The following is a 22,520-nucleotide window of genomic DNA, read 5'->3' as shown; positions in this document are numbered from 1 at the left end:
ACAAATTCCAACGACTTTTAACTTGTACCCCCAAATTAATTTACTCTTTTAGAGTACCCAGACATAAACCTTATATTCCAGGAGAGAGCTAATCAGTGCTAAGGTCAATCTTCCTTTCTTGTCCGATATTCTATGTTCTCCTAATGCAATCTGCCACCACAGTCCCATGAGTTTTTCTCACAACCTAACCATGCCACTGATTCAGATGATTGAAACTCCACTTCTTTTTATCACATGAACCCCTTCCAAGTTACATCTACCTTCTTTTTTTTTTTTTTTTACATCTACCTTCATTACCTGGTATAATTGTATTTTTTGTAACCTAACTGAAATTTCTCACATTTGTATGACCATTTCGTTTCATTAAACTGCACTGGGAAAATCTTGAGATTAACCAGATGATATTTTCTCTCTTCACTTCAAAAAGGTAAAAAAATCTGATAAGCACACCTTTCAGATAAGGCTTGAAATACACACTGTATATAAAGAAAGTGATATAGCCTCAACTCACCAGAATCCCAACTGTAAGTTGTATTCATAAATCAAACCTTTCCAGACCTAGAGGCTCAAAGTCATGACTCCATCTAACTTTACCACAATCTGGCAAATTCCCCTATGTCATCCACCAGGTCATCATAAAAAAGATGTAATGAATGCCCTCTAAAATCCTGACACGCTATCACTACATTCCTTTGAGACACCAATTTGAAGTTCCTGTCCTGTTGTTCTGGATGAATTTATAACTCTAGCAACCCTGCTCCTCTGGCTAGGATACATTTCCACTTTGAATTCTCAGAAGTCACAAATATCTTAAACATTTTCTAATCCAGTATTTTTCAAACTACAGGTCTTTGGCGGTCAGACCTGTTGGCAGTCAATTTAGTGAGTAGCAATCAACTTTTTCTTTCGATGAAATAGAAAATGTCAAGGGGCATCATATGTAGAAAGGATAAACTTTTGAGGGGTATGTCGTGTGTACTGTGCCCATGCTGGGAGCACACACGGAGTCATGATGTATCTAACTGTGGGTCCCAGGTCAAAAAAGTTTGAAATACCCTTTGCTAGTCCCACAGCCCCTACCCCCACAAGGAAGTTCCACCAAAAAATTCTAAGTGATAAAAAAGTTACGTTATTTGTAACCATCTTTATTTCATTGAGAGAAACCAACAGATAGGAATTTTGAACTCAGTACCCCTAATCTGCCATTCATAAAAAAAGACTAGAATCCATCTGAGGTTTCCAGTTGAAATAGTGACCTGCTCACAGACAGTCATTTATGTTCTGATGGTCTTACTAGACCGATACCTGACAGCGGACCGAAATCACTGTAGTCTGTGGCTAGGTAAGAGTAGAAAAACCATTCCACTTCCTCATCCGCAACCACAGGAGAGGATTGTTAGGACTCCTCCTAGCTCTGGAATTGGAAGATTCATTGAAAGCCAACTCGCCAACCAGGCGAGGACTACGCCTCGCACACGCCAGAACACTTGAACCACTCAACAAGCCAAATGTTGATAAATTCAATCAACAGCACACAAAGGGTAAAGAAGCTCAGGCTTAACACCTACGGCTGGAAAGAATCAAGAGGCTGCGCCCCGGCGGGTATCGTTAACTTCTCGACCACCTTTCCCTCTCAGACCCCAGTTCACCTCTGTCCTCAGGCTATCAGTCACGGAGGTGGCACCCGCGCTGTTCCATGCCACCCTACTCCGTTGTGCAAAAGGACACTGAGGCATGGAGCAAAGAGTGGGCTAGCTGCCCCGGCCATCAGCGAGGCTAAACCAACAGCCTAGGCCGCTAATGCCTCCCCCCTCCCACGCTTCCCGGGCTGTTTAGAATCCTGCTGCCCTCCGCCGCCCACCTCAAACCACACCCCCTGAGGCAACCCCTAGGACCTGACCCCGGCTCGCGCCCGCCTCTATAAAAGTCTACAAGGCCCGGAACCCCGAAGCCTAAAAGCAAACCCGCTTGGCAACCCCGGAAGCCCCCTCCCGCGAGCGCCCGTACCCCAGCCGCCCCGCCGCCCCGCCGCTCCCACCTCCAACGCCGTCTGCCTGTCGCCGCCTCCGCACACCGCGCCAAGCGGACCCCGCAACACCAGGAGACCCAGAGGCTGATAAGGGGCTTCTCCACACCCACCCCCACAGTCGCGGCCGCCGCCGGAAGCGCCCCGCGTCTCCACACCACCGCCGTGAGGTCACTTCCGGCGCGACGCCTTGGAAACCGGAGGGCAGGCAGTTGAGGGGCGGAGCTCCCGGGAAATTTGAGAGCCTGGAAGAGCGCGGCGAATGCCCGCGCTGCGGCCTCCGGAACCGCGCCTGGGCGTCCATTTTGCGAGCCCCGCCTGCTCACGCGGGGTAGGGGCCTGGTTGGAGTTGGGGCCCTGACCCACTTTCCGGCCCAGTTGTGATGAAAAGTTCCAGCTTTCTCTCCAGACCCCTCGGGCTTATCGCCGCAGAAGAGCTGAGGACTTTGGGGAGGAGGGGGTGCCTGGTGGCGTGGACGTCGGCGTTTGATCAGTTGTAACTGTGGAACGCAATAAGCAGGCCCCTGCAACGGATTAAAGGAAACAGATTCCCCTTGCGGTTGATCTTCGGAGTGGAATCTGCTTCAGCTCATTTTGGAGTTGGTGCTAGCCAATGTGTACTTGAGTGCCGCTCCCCCCCCCCCCCCCACACATCCCAGTACTTGGTACATGGGTAAGTGCCACTCTCCTTGTGGCATTTTAGAGCATTGGTAGTCTTGGTTTTGAAAAAAAAAAAAAAAAAAAAAGGAGGCGTTTAAGACCACGACTGAGTATAATGAGGGATTTTAGACCTTTCAAGTTTGCAAGGTCATCTTAAAGCCTGATGCCACGTTTGAGAACCACTGCTTGGGCAGGTAGCAAAGAGTAGGACAGTGGTTCCAAACACGGCTCTACAAAATCAGTTGAGGAATTTAATAAAATTTTCTCTCTCCAGGGAGTGCCTTCCCCTCCCCCATCGCAAGAGATTCAGTTTTCATAGGTCTGGAGGAGCTCTGACATGTATATATATATTATTTTAAACGTTCTTTACAATCAATTCTTTGCACATCCCAGATTTGGGAGCCATTGCTGTATGAAACTCAGGGTTGAGTTTTGTTCTAGCTCTACCTTTTGTTTTTTACATATATCATTTTTTAACGTTTTATTTATCTAAGTAATCTCTACACCCAAGGTAGAGCTTGAACTCATGACCCCAAGATCAAGAGTTGGATGCTCCTCTGACTGAGCCAACCAGATGCCCCTACCTTTTGTGTTTTTTTATGACAGCTGTGTAACTTGAGATAAACTGGAGATAATAACTTAACAAAATTGCTGTAAAATTGCACCCGAACATGACTGGTATTCCTAAAAAAAAAAAAAAAAAGGTGGTTAATTCTCTTGTGCCTTCTTTTGGTTAAGTGTTCTATAGTCCACTTGGAACCATCTTTTAAATTCACAGGTGAAGTCAGTCCTAGAGGCCACTTTTAGGCAACAGGCTTGAGCAATGGAAACCTGAGTAAGGTACAAGGTGACCACCCAGCTGAATGCAAACGGGCACATTAGGCAACCAACCTCAAAACAGCCATAGACCCTAGCTGACTAATGGGCTACTTGCAACCAGGCACAGGTACCAAAAAGGGAAAATTCTATATGTTGCCATACTTCCTCACTCCCTCCCCCTTAAGTACAGCCCTCCTCCACTGCCTTCTGACAGTCTCTCCTTTGCTGTCCTGCCCGCTGCTCCCTTGCAGTGTATTCAGTAAATGTCTATCTCCTTTGTTCTGCCTTGGGTGAATTCTTTCACCTCCTGCGCTACCAGCCTCCACCCAATCTGGAGGCCCCACATCAGCCTTCAGTCATGTGGTTGTTCTCTGCTGCCCCATCATCTTGCACAGTGCTTGCCAAGAGTAGGTGCTAAAATAAGTGTCTGTTGAATGAAAGAAAGAATTGTCCCAAGACCCCCTGCATAGACTGCCTAGAGCTCAAACTGGGAAGCTTTTAGTAAGATCTGAAGCCCTATTTGGTCAGCCATTAAACTTTGGAAATGAGATCAACTGCCTTAATTCCTCTGCTGAATTGCTCTGCTTAGCAAAAACAGTGTATTGTTTTTGAACTTTGACCTCATGGAGGGATCAGTCACCCATCTTTTAATGCTTTTACACATTGAGTTTCTCATTTGGCCTAACTGGAGTGGCAGATACATCCAGAATTGTAAAGGGGAACTTTGTTTTCTCTACACTATGTCTTCATTCTTCTTTCTCTAGGGCTGGTTGTCTGAGAACCACAACAATTCTCTCTGAGAAAGGGATTGTTTCCCTTCCTGACCTGAGCACAGAGAAGTTGCTTTCATTGAGTTCTTTCAGAAACCACAAACCAGTGGCATTGGGCAAAGGTTGTTTAAAATACACGTTCCTAAGTCTTACTCTCAGTCTAATTCACTGACTCTGGGGTAGGATCCAGTAGTCTGTATTTTAAAAGACTTTTTTTTAAGTTTATTTATTTTGAGAGTGTGTGCAATTGAGCCGGGGAGGGGCAGAGAAAGAGGGGGAGAGAATCCCAAACAGGCCCCAAGCTGTCAGCACAGAGCCAGAAACGGGGCTCCATTTCAGACAGATCAAGACCTGAGCCAAGATCTAGAGTGGGATGCTCAACCCACTGAGCCACCCAGGTGCCCCCAGGAGTCTGTATTTTAACAAACTCCTCAGGGAGTTCTGATGCTGGTGGCTAAAATATCATAGTTTTGGAGGCACATTAAGTTCTTTGCTTAATGTTAGATAGCAAAGCCTCCTAGCACCACCATTCCCTCCCCAAGCCTCCGACCACCATCCCAAGCCAAATCACACAGAAATTGACAAGGTTTACTCCTCCAAAGCCAAACTTAGTTCTTTCCTTTTTCATCTTTCTCCTTCTGCTCTGATGGTTCGTACACTAATGCATATCCAGTTTTACACAAGAGGTATGTTCTCTCAATAGGATCTAGAAGTGGGGGTGTTCATTAATTATACAATAAATTCAAATTAAAGATTATAATTTTACATAATTAGGGGAGAGGGGAAGTCCTGCTGTAACACTGTTCCAAACACCCTGTTTTTGCTACAACCACCAGCTATACAGATTAACTCTCCATGTGTTAAATTGAACACTAGTTCGGACAAGAAATACCATATACCCAGAACATCTTGTGGTACAAGAAAGCACGGAAGGTATCAGACTACTAGGTTTTTGCTAAAAGAACTTGGAAGCTAACTTAAGAAGCTCCCACAGGTCAAAAGTAGGACAACTGAGCATCGATGAGAACAATGGAAATTCATCGAATATATTAAAATCTGTGTGTTACTAATGATAATTTTATTTTTTCAAGTTTTATTTAACTTTGAGAGAGAAAGAGAGTGCAAGCATGGGAGGGCAGACAGAGAGGGAGAGAGAGAATCCCAAGCAGGTTCTGCACTGTCAGCACAGAGCCCAATGCAGGGCTTGAATCCACAAACTGTGAGATCATGACCTGAGCTGAAGTCAAGAGTCGAATTCTTAACCAACGGAGTCACCCAGGAGCCCCACTAATGATAATTTTGAATAACTTAATTGGAACCATACTTAACCACACACCTGGCACTCCTATTTACTCAAATGAAATTAAAGCCTGTATTCACATAAACACTGGTACACAAAAATTGGAAATAACCTAAATGTCCCTCAACTGGGGGATGAATAAACAAGCTATGGTAGACCCATGCAAACAATAAAAATTAATATATGAACAAAATGAATGAATCTCAAATGCATTATGTTAATTTAAATTCAGACTCAAAAGGCTATATACTGTATAATTCCCCAAGACAAGGAAGTAGGGGAGGGGGTGCTAACAGTAAGCATGGGGTTTTCTAGATATAATATCTAGGCTGAGATATAAAGAATGAAAAGGGAATTATTAGGTGATATAGGAAGGTCATTCCAGTAAAGGGAGAATTGTATAGAAAGCCAAGGAAATGTGAGTGAATCACAGCCCATCCAGGGAAATACAAGTCGCTCAACTTGAATGGAACGTATATGTAAAGGGAGGAAGTGATGACAGATTGATCTGGAAACGTAAGCAGAGCCAGATTCCGAGGAGCCTTCTATGCCATAAGGAGTTTGGATTTATCCTAAGGGCAATGGGAAACAAATGAAGAATTTGAAGCAAGAGAGTATCCTAGTCAGGCTTGTATTATGGAACATGGACTTGAATGAAAACTGGGTAAACTCAGATGAGAAATGTTGAAAAGCCATGGTAAAGCACCAGCAAGTGGGGCTGATGAGGTGACCACAGACAAATTATAAAGATGCTCAGGAGATAGATCAACCGCCAGCTTTATGGCTAAGGCAAAAGATTGTTTGGCAGTGCTATTTGCTCAGATATGGACTCGAAGAGGATGAAGAGGTTGTGGGTAGGCAATAAGAGAAGAGGGGGAAAAGATAGAGGATAAATTCAGGTCTGCATATGTTGAGTTTAAGGTGTGTGGGAGCAGTGAAAATCCTGAGACTTGGGAAATTGGGAGCCTTGCGCTAGACTCCACGCTTTAGATGGTCCACACTCTGGAACTCCTTAAGGCAAACCTTCCTCTCTGGGGCTAAGAGGGCATGACTACCCAGAGCTCACACACCCCTCTTTCAGCCCTGCTGTATTTCACATTCCTAAGATACCAAATTCCTTTCCAAATGGCCTGAGTCCACTTTCAGCCCATAGATAAGCATCTTGCCCAGGTCATCCTGATGGTGGACCTCACTGCCATTGTGCAATACCCCTAGGCCCAAGGAGTAGACAAAAATGTGGCTGCTTGGGAGGGGTGTGGATGGAGCTTAGAAATTCAGGCTGGAATGTTCCCCCATGTGGATCTGAGAAACCCCTCATAGCGTGGGGTAGAATAGGGATAGGAAAAAAAAGGGAAACAGTTCAGGGTTCTCCATGTGTGTTAGGAGTGGGCCTGCTGTGAGGCATCTGGTAGGAAATTGGAAATGTGGATCTGGGGCTCGGGAGAGATAGAAAACATTTGGAAGTCATCAATAACCAGGTGGTACTTAAAGACCCAATAATGGATGATGTGGTCCAGGGATGGCATACAGCAAGGGAATAGTCAAGGGCCAAGGACAGAACTCTGATGAACACCATTATTTAAGAGATACACATAAGGAGAGAATGATTCAGAGGAAATTGAGAAGCTGCAACTAGGAATACAAAAGAAAACTCAGCAGTGGGTAATGCCAAAGAGACCCAGAAAAGTGATCATTTTTTTTTTTTTAAAGAGAGAACTTTAAGAGAATAGTTAACAGTGCTAAGTACTGCAAAGAGCTTCAATCAGAGGAAGACTGAAAATGTCCATTAGATTTAGTAACTAGGAGGTCCCTGGTCATTTTGACAGGGGCTTTATGAGGGAGTGAAGGGGCCAAAAGTCACATGTCAGTGGATCAGGAGAGAATGGGAGATGAGCAAGTGGAAGCAGTGAGTGTGGACAATTTCAGGAAATTTGACTATGAAGGTAAGAAGTGAGACACAATAACAGTAGTGGCAACTAAAAATAATAATCATTCAGCGACAGAATTTACTACTCACCCAATCCTCTCGAAGACTTCCCAAGTTCCCAAGTTATAGAACTCCACCAGGTACTGCTGCTGGTTGGAGAGAGTTATCTGAACTGGGTAGACCTTACCTGACCAGCAGAGTCAAATTTCTGGGAGCCATTGTAGATGGCTCAGTGGGCAGCACCCACTTGCCTCTCCCAACATACGGAAGGGAGTTTTAACAAGACTTACTTTGCCTTATTGCCCTGTGGGCCACACTAATAATCTCTAATAAAGGCATCAACCAGTAGAGAATTAACTCTTAGGTCAAGAACAGCACGGCACTAATCTGCAGTTTTTGACTTGACAGTATGTGTTATGGAAGTCTAGAAGGGTAAAGCTGAAGGGTGCCTGGGTGGCTCAGTCAGTTGAGCACCCAACTGTTTGTTTTTTTTTTAATATTTATTTATTTTTGAGAGAGAGAGAAAGACAGAGTGTGAGCAGGGGAGGGACAGAGAGAGGGAAACACAGAACCTGAAACAAGCTCCAGGCTCTGAGCTGTCAGCACAGAGCCGGAGGCAGGGCTCTAACTCACGAGCCAGGAGATCATGACCTAAGCAGAAGTCAGATGCTTAACATACTGAGCCACCCAAGCGCCCTCCTTGTTGTTTTATTTAAAATAACCTAGGGGGTGCCTGGATGTCTCAGTTGGTTAAGCGTCCAACTCCCGATCTCAGTTCAGGTCTTAATCTCTGGGTCGTGGTTTCAGGCCCCCCGCATTGGGCTCTGTGCTAGCTATGAAGCCTACTTGAAAGGAAAAAATAAAGGGGCGCCTGGGTGGCTCAGTCGGTTAAGCGTCTGACTTTGACTCAGGTCATGATCTCACCGGTTTGTGGGCTCAAGCCCCATGCTGGGCTCCATGCTGACAGCCCAGAGCCGGGAGCCTGCTTCCGATTCTAATTCTGTGTCTCCCTCTCTTTCTGCCCCTCCCCTGCTTGTGCTCTGTCTCTCCCTCTCATAAGTAAATGAACATTAAAAAATTTTTTTCAAGGGGAAAATAAAAATTAAAACAACCTAAGAGTTTAGGAAAAGGCAGCTAGGAAACAAAAATTAGATTTTCAAGAATTGAGGGGGCATTTACACAGGTGAGGCAAAATATAATTTATTGTCTGAGTAGAGTATGCAGAGGACAAAGGATATTATTTAGTTCTTCATCTCTAGAACAAGCTGTATATTCCAGGCCATAATATTCCTTTAGGAAAAAGTCCCCTTTTTCCTACCATATTTAAATTGAATATTTTAAACTGACACCATTATATGAATACATTTAAAGATTTAGTCATACCCTACAGTGTTGGGAGACAATATTAAAGTTTCCATTTTTAATCTTAGAATATGATTGATTTTATAAACATATTATTAAGTAATGTATATCACATTAGCTTTGCTATTTTTTTTTTAACTTTTTTTATTTTGAAAGAGAGGGGCAGCATGAGTGGGGGAGGGACAGAGAGAGAGGGAGAGAGAGAATCCCAAGCAGCCTCCACACTGTCAGTGCAGAGCCCGATGTGGGGCTCCAACTCACGAACCATAAGATCAGGACCTGAGCTGAAATCAAGAGTCAGACGCTTAACTGACTGAGTCCCCTCCTCCCCCACCGGCGCCCCAGCTTTGCTACTTTAAGTTAAACCTGTACAAAGTAAAGATTTTTCCCTGACAAACAAAAGCTGAGGGAATTCACCCCCACTAGACCTGCCTTGCGAGACATGCTAAACGGAGGTCTTTAAGCTGAAACAAAAAATGCTAGTTAGTAACATGAAAGCATATGAAAATATACATCATACTGGTTAAAGGTAAGCACATAGTCAAATTCAGAACACTAATACTGTAATATGGTGATGTGTCAACCACTTAATTCTAGTATAAAGGTTAAAAGGACATACACTTACCGTGATGACTACCGAGTAACGTATAGAATGGTTGAATCACTACATTGTACGGCTGAAACTAATATAACACTAATTACATTTAATTCTACTGGAATTAAAGAAAGAAAAAGGTTAAAGGACAAAGTGATTAAAATAGCTATAGCTACAATAATTTGTTAATGGATACACGATATAAAGAGATGTAAATGGTGACATAAAAAAACAAAAGCAGGGAGTCAAAGAAAGAATAGAGATTTTGTATGTGGTTGAAGTTAAATTGTTATCCATGTAGGGGCACCTGGGCAGCTCAGGTCATGATTTCGTGGTTCGTGAGTTTGATCCCCATGTCAGACTTGCTGCTGTCAGTCTGTCAGTGCAAGAGCCCGCTTTGTATCTTCTGTCCCCATCTCTCTCTGCTCCTCCCCCAATTATTCTGTCTCTCTCTCTCTCTCTCTCATTCTCTCTCTAAAAAAATAAATTTAGAGGGGCGCCTGGGTGGCGCAGTCGGTTAAGCGTCCGACTTCAGCCAGGTCACGATCTCGCGGTCTGTGAGTTAGAACCCCGCGTCCGGCTCTGGGCTGATGGCTCAGAGCCTGGAGCCTGTTTCCGATTCTGTGTCTCCCTCTCTCTCTGCCCCTCCCCCGTTCATGCTCTGTCTCTCTCTGTCCCAAAAATAAATAAATGTTGAAAAAAAATTTTTTTTAAATAAATAAATAAATTTAGAAAAAGCGCTAAAAAATAGTAAATTGTTATCCACATAAAATAGACTGTTACAAGATGTTTTATGTAAGCCTCATGGTAACCACAAATCGAAAACCTACAGTAAGATTCACAGAAAATAAAGAGAAGGAAATCAACGCATACCACTATGGAAAATCATCGATTCGCAAAGGAAGGCAAAAACAGAGGAAGAAAAACACAAGGGAACTACAAAATAGCCAGAAGGGTGCCAGGGTGGCTCAGCTGGTTAAGTGTCCAACTCTTGATGTCGGCTCAGGTCATGATTTCAGGTCGTGATCTCCTTGAGGTCATGAGACCTAGCCCCAAGTCAGCCTCTGCGGTGGGCGAGGAGCCTACTTGGGACTCCCTCTCTCTCCCCCCCCCCCCCATCCCTCACTCTCTCAAAATAAATAAACATTAAAAACAATGGTCAGAAACCAATTAAGAAGATGGCATTACTAAATCCTTGTCGATAATTATTTTCTTTTGCTTTTTTAAAAAATTTTTTAGTGTTTATTTATTTATTTTGAGAGACAGAGCATGAGCAGGGGAGGGGCAGAGAGAAAGAGAGAGAGAATCCCAAGCAGGCTCCACTCTGTCAGTGCAGAGCCCGATGTGGGACTCGATCTTACAAACCATGAGAAAAGAACCCTGTACCCATTGGCAGTCACACCCCATTCCTCCCACCCCTAAGCCCCTGGCAACCACTGATCTGCCTTCTGTCTCCATGGGTTTTCCTATTCTGGACACTTCATATAAATTAAATCATATAATATGTGGCATGTATGTAATATGTGGTCTGGCTTCTTTGACTTAATGTTTTCAAGGCTCATCCATGCTACAGCATGTATAAATGCTTCTGATACAATCCTTTTTATGGCAGAATAATATTCCATTGCGTGGATACACCACATTTTACTTATCCACTCCCCAGGTGATGAGTATTTGAATTATTTCCAGGTTTTTTTTAGCTATTATTAATAACACTGTTATGAACATCCATATGCAATTTTTTGTGTAGATATATGTTTTAATTCTCTTGAGTATACACCTAAAAATAGAATTGCTAGATTATATGGTGACTCTGTGTTTAACCTTTTTAGGAACTATTTCCCAAAGTGGCAACATCATTTTGCATTTCCACAGCAATGTATGATTATTTATTTTCTTTTAATTGGAGTATAACTGACATGCAATATTGTATTAGTTTCATGTGTAAAAGACAGTAATTCAACATTTGTATACATTACAAACTGGTCACCACAATGTTTAGTTACCTTCTGCCACCATACAAAGTCAATACAATGTTATTGATTATATTCTCCTTCACCACGTCATACCCCTAACCCCTTTCCTGTCTGGCAACCACTACTCTGTTCTCTCTGGAGAGAACAGATGAGTCCGGATTTTGTTTTGTTTGTTTGCTTGTTTTGTTTTTTAGATTCTGCTTATAGGTGAAACTATGCAGTACTTGTCTTTCATTGTCTAACTTATTTCACTTAGCATAGTGCCCTCAAGGTCCATCCATGTCACTACAAATGGCAAGATTTCATTCATTTTATTCTATTCTCTCTCTCTCTGTCTCTCTCTTTCTCTGTCTCTCTCTCTCTTTCTCTACACACACACACACACACACACACACACACACACACACACCTTCTTTATCCATTTACCTGTCAATGGACACTTAGGTTGCTTCCATATCTTGGCCTTTATTAAGTAATGCTACAACAAACATGGGAATGTATATTTTGAGTTAGGGGTTTTGTTTTCTTCAAACAAATACCCATAAATGGAACTAACAGATCCTATTGTATTTTTTAAGTTTATTCATTTATTTTGAGAGAGAGGTGAGGGGCAGAGAGAGAGAGAGAGAGAGAGAGAGAGAGAATTCCAAGCAGGCTCCACACTGCCAGCACAGAGCCAAACACAGGGCTCGAACTCCCAAACTGTGAGATCATGACCTGAGCCAAAATCAAGAGTCAGATACTTAACTGACTGAGCCACTCAAGCATCCCTGTTAATTTCTTAAAATTCTATACACTTATATTTTTTTAAGTAGGCAGCATGGAGGCCAACATGGGGCTTGAACTCAGGACCCTGAGATCAAGACCTGAGCTGAGATCCAGAGTAGGACACTTAACCTTTAACCAACTGAGCCACCTAGACACCCCTATACATCTTTGAAGTCTCTTTTAATTTACAAGTTTTCCCTCCAATTCTTTCTTTCCCTTACAAATTTTCTGTTGAATACCCCAGGCCTTCAGACCTGTAGCATCCCAAGGTCTGAAATTTACTGATTGCACACTTATGTTTCTGTCTAGCATGTTTCTTCATCTTCTATATTAATTGCAAGCTGGAAGCTGGATAAAGCTAAGTTATTAGACTTTTGTTCAATCCCTCTGGCAATACGGTTAGCAATGTTGGGTTCTTTCATCAGGAAGCACATATTCTGGTTTTCTTTCATTTTTTTTTTTAAACGTTTATTTTTGGGACAGAGAGAGACAGAGCATGAACGGGGGAGGGGCAGAGAGAGAGGGAGACACAGAATCAGAAACAGGCTCCAGGCTCTGAGCCATCAGCCCAGAGCCCGACGCGGGGCTCGAACTCCCGGACCGCGAGATCATGACCTGGCTGAAGTCGGACGCTTAACCGACTGCGCCACCCAGGCGCCCCTGGTTTTCTTTCATTTTTAGGATGCTAGCAGTTGTTCGGTGCAATGCCCAGGTCCATTAATTTGTTGGTGGCTATAAAGTAGTGACATCTATTATTTCTTTTTCATTTATCAATTGGAATACTCAAGAGACGCTTCTTATCTACTATTTGGTTGTCTGTAGGTATAGGTCATATAGGAAAGGTAGGATAAATACTTAATATTTTGCCTTTGTTTCTCTCTTGTTAAAATACTGAATTGGTTCCTCTGAAGGTAGCCAGCTAATTAAAAAATAGATACATAGATGCTTATGAACTCGTGGATTCAAACACATCTGATAGATTTTAATCAATGGCCATTATTGTTGTTGACACTCAAATTGCCCTATCTTTGGCTTGCTGGAGCCTTTTCAGTTGGCTCCTGAATACAATGATCCACTCTTGGTAGTCTTTATGGCTTTTGCTGTCTGGTATAAGCAGCTGTTCCGGACTCATTTTTTTATATTTCCTGCCTCAAATCTGTAACCAGCATTTCTCCAAGAAGTGGAGATTACCTGAATGGTAATCTAAGCATCGGGGATGCTCATTGCTATGAGTTGGTCATTGATTCTAACACGTAGAAATACACACACACACACACACACACACACACACACAGTTGACCCTTGAACAACAGGAGTTTTAACTGTGTGGGTCCACTTATACATAGTTTTGTTTTGTTTTTTATAAATACAGTACAGTACTGTATTTCTCCTCCTTATGATTTTCTTAATAACATTTTCTATTCTGTAGCTTACTTCATTGTACAAATACACTATATAATACATATAACATACGATGACAGTTTATGTTATGGATAAGGCTTCTGGTCAACAGTAGACTATCAGGGGCGCCTGGGTGGCTCATTCGGTTAAGCGTCCGACTTCGGCTCAGGTCATGATCTCACGGTCCGTGAGTTCGAGCCCGTGTCTGGCTCTGTGCTGACAGCTCAGAGCCTGGAGCCTGCTTCAGATTCTGTGTCTCCCTCTCTCTCTCTGGCCCTCCCCTGTTCATGCTCTGTCTCTCTCTGTCTCAAAAATAAATAAACATTAAAAAAAAAACAGTAGACTATCAGTAGTTAAATTTTGAGGAAGTCAAAGTTATACACAGATTTTTTACTGCATGGGAGTCAGTACCCAGAACCCCCACATTGTTCAAGAGTCACTTGTATATGTACATATATACGTATATGTATACTTAACATTTTCTATATTATATCTCTACCTTCTTTTTTTCATACCAAAAATCCTAAGTCTTGAGGGTACATGAATAATGCATGACGAGTGAGAATGCATGAGGATGATGAATTTAGATATCTTCATTATTAATTACTCATTTATTTTACCCCCCCATTAAACTATAGTCTCAAAAAGAAATACTAATATTACCATTAGTAATATGATTACTGAGAACAGTTACATAAATTGTTTTTCATATGCTATCCCCATGTCTCTCACTTTTCTTTTAGAACAAAAGGCAGAAAACTTTTTCTTTTTTACTGTTTTAATCATTTTAAACTGCACAATTCAGTGGTTTTTAGTATATTCACAACATTATACAACTCTTACCACTATCTATTTCCAGAAGATTTCCATCACCCCTAAAAGAAATGCCTGTACCTTCCATTTCCCCCACGCCCTCTCCCCAGCAACCAGTAACCTACTTTCTGTCCCTATAGATTTACATGTTCTAGACATTTCATATAAATGGAATCATACAACATGTGGTCTTTTGTGTCTGGCTTCTTTTACTTAATGTGATGTTTTCAAGGCTCATCTATGTTATAGCATACAATACGAGTTATTTTTTAAGTAAAAAATAAGTCAATAAGGGGCACCATGGTGGCTCAGTCCTGGTTAAGCGTCCAACATCCAACTGTGAGGTTCGGGGGTTCAAGGCCACATCAGACTCTGTGCTGACAGCTCGGAGCCTGGAGCCTGCTTCGGATTCTGTGTCTCCCTCTCTCTCTGGCCCCCACCCCCGCTCATGCTGTCTCTCAAAAATAAATAAAAATGTTAAAAATAAAAATAAAAAAAATAAGTCAATACAAGTAAGATTGGACACCAAATGCCTCATTTCCCTACGTAAGCAGGCTTGCTCCAGCTGATTTCAGCTTGTCCCTTGCAGTAGCCTGAAGCTTTTGGCACATTGGCTCTATCTACTCCTGTATAGCAACTGCCGGTTGCTTGAGGACAAAAGCTAGGCTGGAGGTCACATCCTAAGATGTGTTATCCCTCAGTCCGTCAGTCAGAACAGCTCCTGGTTATGTGGGTCCAGCCTCTGCCCATACTGGGCACCACTAACTACTCTGACATCCCAAATGGACAGGGACTTTCAGTGTTGAAATCTGGGCCACAGCCTGCTTGTGGGGCCCAATGACCAAAGGCCTCGTTTTCCAACTGTGACCAGCCTGGGGTTCCAATAAGGTAGCAGGACCTAAACCGGGCATGACTAAGTGAGGAGCAGACCACAGCTTCTGAGCTGAGAACCTTCCTTCTCCCCCCACACTGTGACTAGAGTCTTCCCTGTTGGACTTGAGAATCTAATGCCACGAGACCCAAGTGAGATTGCCTCTCGTTCTTTGAAGAGGGATCTGCGTAGATAGCCCCAAGATGTGCAGCAGCCCCTCTCCATACCCAACGAGCCCCAGCTCTGAGCCTCACCTTCCTGGGTGATCTGTCTGATAGAGCCCTAATCACAATGAATTACATGATGTGTTTGTCAGTTTGTTCTTCCAACCAGTTTGGGAGGACTTTGAAGGCAGAGACCATGTTTTATTTGCTTTATACCCCCAGTGCCTGGTCTACAGAATGTACTTCATCAACGTGTGATCAGTTAGAGAAGGAGGAAGACAGTGTAGGGATAGAGTCTTGTGCCCCAACTGGATTGCAAGCTTCCTGAGAGCCCTGGCTTCACCTCTTCACTGACTCCTTTTCCTTTTCTTTCTCCCACACTAAAATCCAACATGAGCCTGGGCTCAAAGTGGGCATATAGAGGAGTGATGGCTTCATTCCAGATTCAAAACATTTCCACCATAGGACTTCTGGATAATATCTTTATTTAGCTTAAGTAGAAATTTCTTACACATTTCTGGATACTTGGGTTACAATGTTCTCTATTGCACTCAATAAATTGTTCTTAAGCTCTTACGTATGATAAATGAAGGCATGCCAGTACAATGCAGGCTAAAATATAAAACTTCTTGCATATAAACATTTTTTAAAGGCATTTTAATATTGGGCATAGAGACCTGACTCAGGTGCCTGAATCTGGGCACTCCCTCTGTTCTCTGCTCCTCTTAGGCACAAGCCCCCAGCCCCTCCTGGACAGGAACAGGGTCCTTGCGAGGCCAGGATGCAGCCCTGTTCCTGCCTGCAGGGAGAACAGAAGAAGGCATCGCAGTGTCCCAGACCCATGTGGTTAGACTGCTCAGCCTTATTCAATCTGGGAGACCACCTCTGTGCCTAAGCTCCCTCTTCCCTTCACTCTTGGCAGCTCCCAATTGTCAAAGAGATTAGACAGGCCCTGATGTGGCCTGATCTAAATGTTTCTCAAACCAGTCAGTCCCCACAGAAAGCCAGCCAGCCACTGGGTTTAGAGGCTTCTAGAGAATTCCCTCAAGGTCTCCAGGGGCCTGAGGGGCTCCTAACCCTACCAAGCCTCCTGCCTCAAGCACAACTCTGGAAGGCTCCATCTGCTCCTTTTTTGGCCCCTGCTGTGTCCATTGTCTGTGGTCAATATGCAAAGGAGCAAGTCCAGGGTGGGGGGCAGGCATGATCCTTCATGCTTGCCTGCAGCCCAGACAGCAAAACTCAGCCAGACCAATATCTGTGGGTTTCAGGCCAAGGTTTAGACCGCCCCCCCCCCCCAGACCCCAGGTCAGCCCCCTGGCCTGGCTGCCCAGACAGGCCAGGTAGATAGAGTCTAAGCTGCAGGGCTCTCAGACCCCTAAGTGCGCATCCGCACTTGGAAGTGCTCACAGCGGGCATGCTTCATGGTCAGCCCATAAATAGGGGTCATATCCACCTTCGTGCCCTGTGGCACACTGAATTCCACCTGCTGCAGCAGGATGGCCAGGAAGAGAAAGACCTCCAAGCGGGCAATGGTCTCACCGATGCACTTCCTCTTGCCCAAACCAAAGAGAATCACCTTCTCACTCAGTGCCTTGTTGATGGTGCCATCAGGAGTGAGAAATCGTTCTGGTCGGAACTCAGATGGGTCACCCCATAGCTTCCTGTAATCAGAGACAGGCAGCTGAAGTGGTAGCCTGGGGGCTCCGAAGCATCAAGTGGGTTGAACCCCAGCCCCAAAGAGTAGGAGATGGGCAAGTGGCCCAGGGACAGCTTGGGACAGGGCAGGGTTTCCCCTGCCTCCTCTCAACTTACTGGTCATGGTTGATCTGCCACTGGTTCACAAAGACACAACGCTCCTTGGGGATGTAAAAGCCACTCAGACTTGTGTCTTTTGTGGTACTGGGGAGGAAGGAAGCTCAGTCAAGCTCAGGGCTACAAAGAGATCTCCCTGCCCCCCATACATGTCCTTTCCACCAGCCTTGATCAGGTACATGGTCTGGAGGAAGGGCCAGGATCAGAGAGGAGTGGATGCATGGGGCCTCACCTATGGGGGATAGTGAAAGGGACGAAGGAGGTATGTCGGAACATCTCCAGGATGAATGCTTCCATGTAGGGCAGCTGGAGTCTGTCAGAGAGCCGGGGCTGCCGCTCCCTCCCAATCACTGTGTCTGTAGAACATAAAGGACCATGGATGAAGGGGCTGCCTGGAAGAGGCAAAACCCTCTGTCTTGTTAAAGGAAGCCACCGCCTACCCAGCTCCTTCTGGATCTTTTCCTGTACATTGGGGCTCGTCACCAGGTACATGAGGCACCAGGAGATGGCAGTTGTGACTGTGTCAAATCCTGACCAGGGAAAAACAAAGGGGAAAAAAAATCAAGTGCTTGGCAGGTCAGGGCAGTTGGGCACAGGAAATGACAATGGGGTAGCTCATACCAGCTCCGAAGAGGTCCGAGACAACGTTAACAATCTTCTCGTCGGACAGCTGGATATTCGCATTCTCGTCCAGCCTCTTGTCCTGACAGTGCTCAATCAGGCTGTCTGTGATATCCCGAATGTGACCCTGGGTGGGGAAAGCCCACAGATGAACAAGATCCCAAACCCAGAGCTACCTCTCCATCTGGGCCTGGTTCCTCACCATCCCTAGTACCTTTGTTCAAGAGGTGACTTCTGTACTCCTAGGCTGCCATCCCAGCTTCCCACACCTCTTCAAGGCTCCCTCCTGCCCAGAGTACTGGTGGCCCCAACTCAAGGGACACTTGAGACAGAGGTGTCCTCTGGATATGCTCTTTACCCTTCTCTCTCCCATGAGGCCAGGAGATCAACTTTTTAACTCTCCCTGGTCCCCAGAACAACTGGCCTAGGGTTCTGCACAGACTTGCTGTCCAGTAAATATTGCTGTCTGACAGAAGGAAAGAAAGGCTAGCCAAGGAAAAGTTCTAATTCCCCACCAAGGATGGAGTCCACTGTACCACTGGCCTCAAAACCCCAGGGAGGAAGATCCCTGAGAGCCTACCAGACCCCCCCCCCACCGCTGCTCCATTTATCTCTGACCTTCTGGCCCCAACCCTACCTGCTCCCCACCATCCACCCGCCTCTCCCCAGCCTGTACCTTCTCAAAAGTTTTGTAGTGTTCCTTGACCATCTTATGAATGAAGATGGAGAACTTCTCATTCACATCCTTGAAGAAATCCAGGGCAGGGTTGGGTAGGTATCGAAGGATGGGGAAGAAGTCCACAGGGTTCCCAGAGGCAGTGCCATCCCCGAACTCATTACTCAGGTTGACTATGCTAAGCAGCTCTTGGTCATCATGGTCATAGCGCCGGCCAAAACACATGGCGCAGATGACATTGGCCACTGACACCACTACATATCTATAGGGGTCAAAGTGCCCAACTTTTGCCATCAGCTCCTGGAACTTGCCAATGAGGTACTCAGCCTCCTTGCTCACATGGTCTTCCAGGTAGCAGGAGGATGAGGAAGCCGGGTCTGAGGCAATGGAGAAACTCTTCAGGGCGTTCTGGGCCAGGCGCCTGCGGGCGGCCCACACCGGTCCAGAGTCTGGGCTGAAGGACATGCTTTGGCCCTCAGAGATCAGAGTGAAGCTGTAGAGATTGGGCCGCCCCTTGAAATCATCACCCTGACGCACCAGAGCCTGCCGGATGGTGTCCAGGCCGCTGAGCACCAGCACGGGTGTGGAGCCGATGCGGATTTGCAGCACGTCCCCGTAATGCTGGCTCAGCCTTGCCAGCACCAGATGTGGGTTCTTCCCCAAGGTCAGCACATGCCCGAGCAGAGGCCAGCCCCAGGGCCCTGGTGGACTCTTCAGGCCTTTGGGAACCCGAGGCTGCCAGGCCCTGACCACCCAGAACACCAGGCAGAAGACAAAGGAGGCCAGGAGAAGCTCTGTGGCCGAGATGGGGACGGAGAGTCCAAACACAGACAACATCATCAGTGTAGAGATCTCAAGATGGCTGCTGAGAGGTGGGGCGAGAAGAAAAGATGAAGATATCAGAAGGGGGGATGTGAGGAACCAGCATCTGAAAGTGTCAGCATGCTAGTCAAAGACAGGGGAAATCTTCCTACCCAGAACAGCCAACTGGATATGAAGGAAAGGAGGAGAGGAGAGAAGCTGTTTGTTGAGCTGCCACTGTGTGCCAAGAATTTCACTGCCATTCATTCAGTCCTGGCCACCGCCTATAAGGTAGACCACAGTGAGGCTCAGAGAAGGTAAGTAACTTGTACAAGGTCACACCGTCAGGAAGTGTTGGATCCACACTCCCAAGTGCCCAATTTCAGAATCCCGCTGCACCAATCTGAATGGGTTTTCCAAACATCAGTCTGTGATTCCCATATGGCACCTGTACTGTTATTTATTTTGTGCTTTTCTAAGACCAACTGAAGAAAAACAATTTTTATTAGTTGGCTCCATGCCCAGCATGGAGCCCAACACTGGGCTCAAACTCACGACTGTGAGATCGAGACCCTGAGGTCAAGACCTAAGGTGACATCAAGAGTCAGATGCTTAACTGACTGAGCCACCCAGACACCCTGCTAAAATCAACTTTAAATCTACCCACTGAGCATGATTCCACATACAGACATCTGCGTGAAAGAACAGGTTTGATTTTTCCCCCTCATTAAGCGGATAATCAATATACGTCACCCCCAATCCCCTTGAATACTACCCACCACACTTGGGGAAACACTGCCATCAGGAGAGCTAGAGATCGTGGGCTTCTTTTGCCTAATTTCACATTTGGGGAAATTGACCTCCAGAGGGGTCATTGACTTGATTAAAGTCACCCAGCACTCACCGACAGAGCCAGGACTCAGACTTCTTATGGAAAGTTCCCTGGGAAGTTTTCAGCTCCTATCACAGAAACCTCCCTTTGAAGAGTGGCCAGATTAATCAATGAAAAGGTGTTTTTGTTTTGTTTTGTTTCATTTTGTTTTGTTTTGTTTTGTTTTGTTTTTCAGAACCCTCAGTTTTTTTTACTGCTCACTCCCGGGGTCTAGGGAATCCTGCCAGACCAGACCTTGGGAGGAGAGAAGGGAGTGGAAGACCACTGCCTAAGCCACACTACCAAGCCTCAGCTCTCTGAGTTCAACTGACTCATAGTTTAAAAGCAGTTGGAGACAAGCTACATTGAGGTTCCTGGTCACAGAGGTCCAGGCCAGGGTTTTTGTTGGGCTCAGTTCTCAATAAATGAGTAGTCTCAGCCTCCCCCACTTACCAATCACTAGAGAGCAGAGAATAAAATGGAAAGCCCCCACCAGATAAGGGCTGCAAGAAAATGCTAGACTGGAATAAGGGACATTAGGAATCAATCTAGATTTAACAGAGGTGGAGATAATACTTTCTCTCTAGGCTTGTTCTAGAAAGGGTGCGCAAATTCATGGAGGAGTATCCTCAAGATATTGGCCTCTGACTGGGGTAACTGCCAGGTGCCCTGGACTGGCGATGAGGAGACTGAGTATTCCAGGTTCCATGGCATGGCCTTGGACTTGTCATTTTGTCTTTCTGGGCTCCAGTTATGTCACCTGAGAGAGGGGGTAGGATATGATCTCCGGTTCAGGGTGCCCAGCTAGATCCGAGAGAAAGAAAACCCACATCTGACCTGCGGAACCTCACGGTCTGACTAGTGAGGTTTCCCCACAGGAGAACTACCCAGGATGGGAAGATTGTCTGGCTCCTACCTTACCCATATAGCCATCTCTCTAGGGCAGCCCCCTGGAGAAGCTGGATCTCAAAGCACACTCAAGCCCTGACTCTGAGTGAACTAGAGACGAGCCTTGGTGTGCCACAGTGTTCCCTTCTGCTCACCAAGTGCCCCAAGGACCTCTAGCCTTAGTGAGATGGTAAGAGGCCAAGAGAGATGTGATTGGTGAGTTTTCAGGGACTGATAGTCCAGCTCTCTACAGCTAGCAGTCTTTCACACTGATTGCCCCTGCCCAGTACAAGCCAGAGAAGGCAGTCAATGAGATAGGGAAGGCCCGGGGCAGTGCCCGGGACTCCTATTCAGATCTGCATCTTTTGTACTGGCCAGCACATCTTGGCTCTAACAAGCCATGCCTTGGGAGGGTAGAGACAGCCAGGCGTAGCCTACAGACAAGGCAAGGTACAGCTGGTAAGAACCCAACCTTCCCCTCCATCCACTCTGACCACCCATGAAGAAGCCCTCTCATCACACTGCCTGACAAAAGGGCTGCACATGATCCGAGCATTTCACAGTTGTGTCCGTATCCCAGCCTCCCAGGTGACCCTAATGGGGAAGCCCCAGGGCCTTCAGGGAGTCAGTGGGAATGGAGCTGGAGACTAAATCCTGGAGACCTTGGAGGGGGGCCATCTAATATCTAGAATTCTGGCACCAGCTGTGGGACCTTGGGCAATGCCTGCCCTTCCCCCTGGCCTCAGTTTTCCCACTACGGAGCTGGAGAGCCTGGTCACCAAGGATCCTCTTAGCCTCCTTTTCTTGAGGTGCTAGACCGGTGGCCACCTAGGAAAACCTGGAGGCATCAAAATTTTCTTTTTGTTGGGAAAGGGAAAGCCATAAGCTCCCAGCACTCACCTGTGGCTGTGAGGAGTACTGAACTCAGCTGAGATACGTGGTCTCTTAAGCCAGGACCCCAAAGAAGATCAGGGGAGACTCCTAGACCTGTCACCTTCAGGATGAGGGTGAAGTCACTTCGACCTTTATAAAACAGCTTGCACGCTTGGCCACGCCCTCTGGAGCTCGGACAGAGGAAGGGGCGGGCTGAGGGGGGGGGGAGTGGTCTCTCTAGGATGGAGGGAAAGGAGGGAGGGAAAGGGAAGGAAAGGGGGATGGTAAGTGGGGGAGAAGACAGGATTGGGGGAACTCAGAGGGACTGGTAAGAACCCACTATGGGCACTCCTCATCCTAGTGCCAGCACATAAAGGGGTGAGGGCTGGGGACACCTGGGACACCAGTTCCAAGGTACCCCATGGACAGCACAGAGCCCCGCTGAGGTGGGAATTTGAAGGAGAAGTCCCAGGACACCCCGAAGACACGGTATTGGGAGACCTCCATCCCCGGGCGCGGGGACCCC

General features: G+C 45.9%; 2 protein-coding genes across 9 annotated transcripts in view; both read right to left on the bottom strand.

Moving 5' to 3' along the window:
• EDC3 (enhancer of mRNA decapping 3) overlaps window positions 1-2,197 on the bottom strand; it is a 61,162-nt gene extending 58,965 nt beyond the window's left edge. For 2 of the 5 annotated variants that reach the window (XM_011282968.4, XR_890413.4), the window contains exon 1: window positions 1,650-1,840. In XM_011282968.4, coding sequence (XP_011281270.1) covers window positions 1,650-1,736 — 87 coding nt within the window. In that variant the 5' untranslated portion in view covers window positions 1,737-1,840. Of the gene's footprint in view, window positions 1-1,568; window positions 1,591-1,649; window positions 1,841-2,038 lie in introns of those variants that run through there. The other 3 variants (XM_011282969.4, XM_019832045.3, XM_023255055.2) reach the window with 3 other exon arrangements.
• Window positions 2,198-15,920: 13,723 nt separating this feature from the next.
• On the bottom strand, window positions 15,921-22,179 carry CYP1A1 (cytochrome P450 family 1 subfamily A member 1). 4 transcript variants are annotated; one of them, XM_019831733.2, is made up of 8 exons: window positions 22,022-22,172; window positions 19,536-19,646; window positions 18,562-19,426; window positions 17,886-18,012; window positions 17,705-17,794; window positions 17,497-17,620; window positions 17,265-17,351; window positions 15,921-17,113 (listed from the first exon to the last, which is right to left on the bottom strand). In XM_019831733.2, the coding sequence occupies exons 3-8, from the start codon at window positions 19,399-19,401 to the stop codon at window positions 16,828-16,830; spliced, it is 1,554 nt and encodes a 517-aa protein (XP_019687292.1). In that variant the 5' UTR covers window positions 19,402-19,426; window positions 19,536-19,646; window positions 22,022-22,172; the 3' UTR covers window positions 15,921-16,827.
• Between the last annotated feature and the right edge of the window lie 341 nt (window positions 22,180-22,520).

This window comes from Felis catus, chromosome B3, assembly GCF_018350175.1.
Source record: "Felis catus isolate Fca126 chromosome B3, F.catus_Fca126_mat1.0, whole genome shotgun sequence".
Classification (NCBI taxonomy): domain Eukaryota; kingdom Metazoa; phylum Chordata; class Mammalia; order Carnivora; family Felidae; genus Felis; species Felis catus.
The sequence above is the reverse complement of the archived record's forward strand: the minus strand, read 5'-3'. Positions and strand labels throughout refer to the sequence as shown.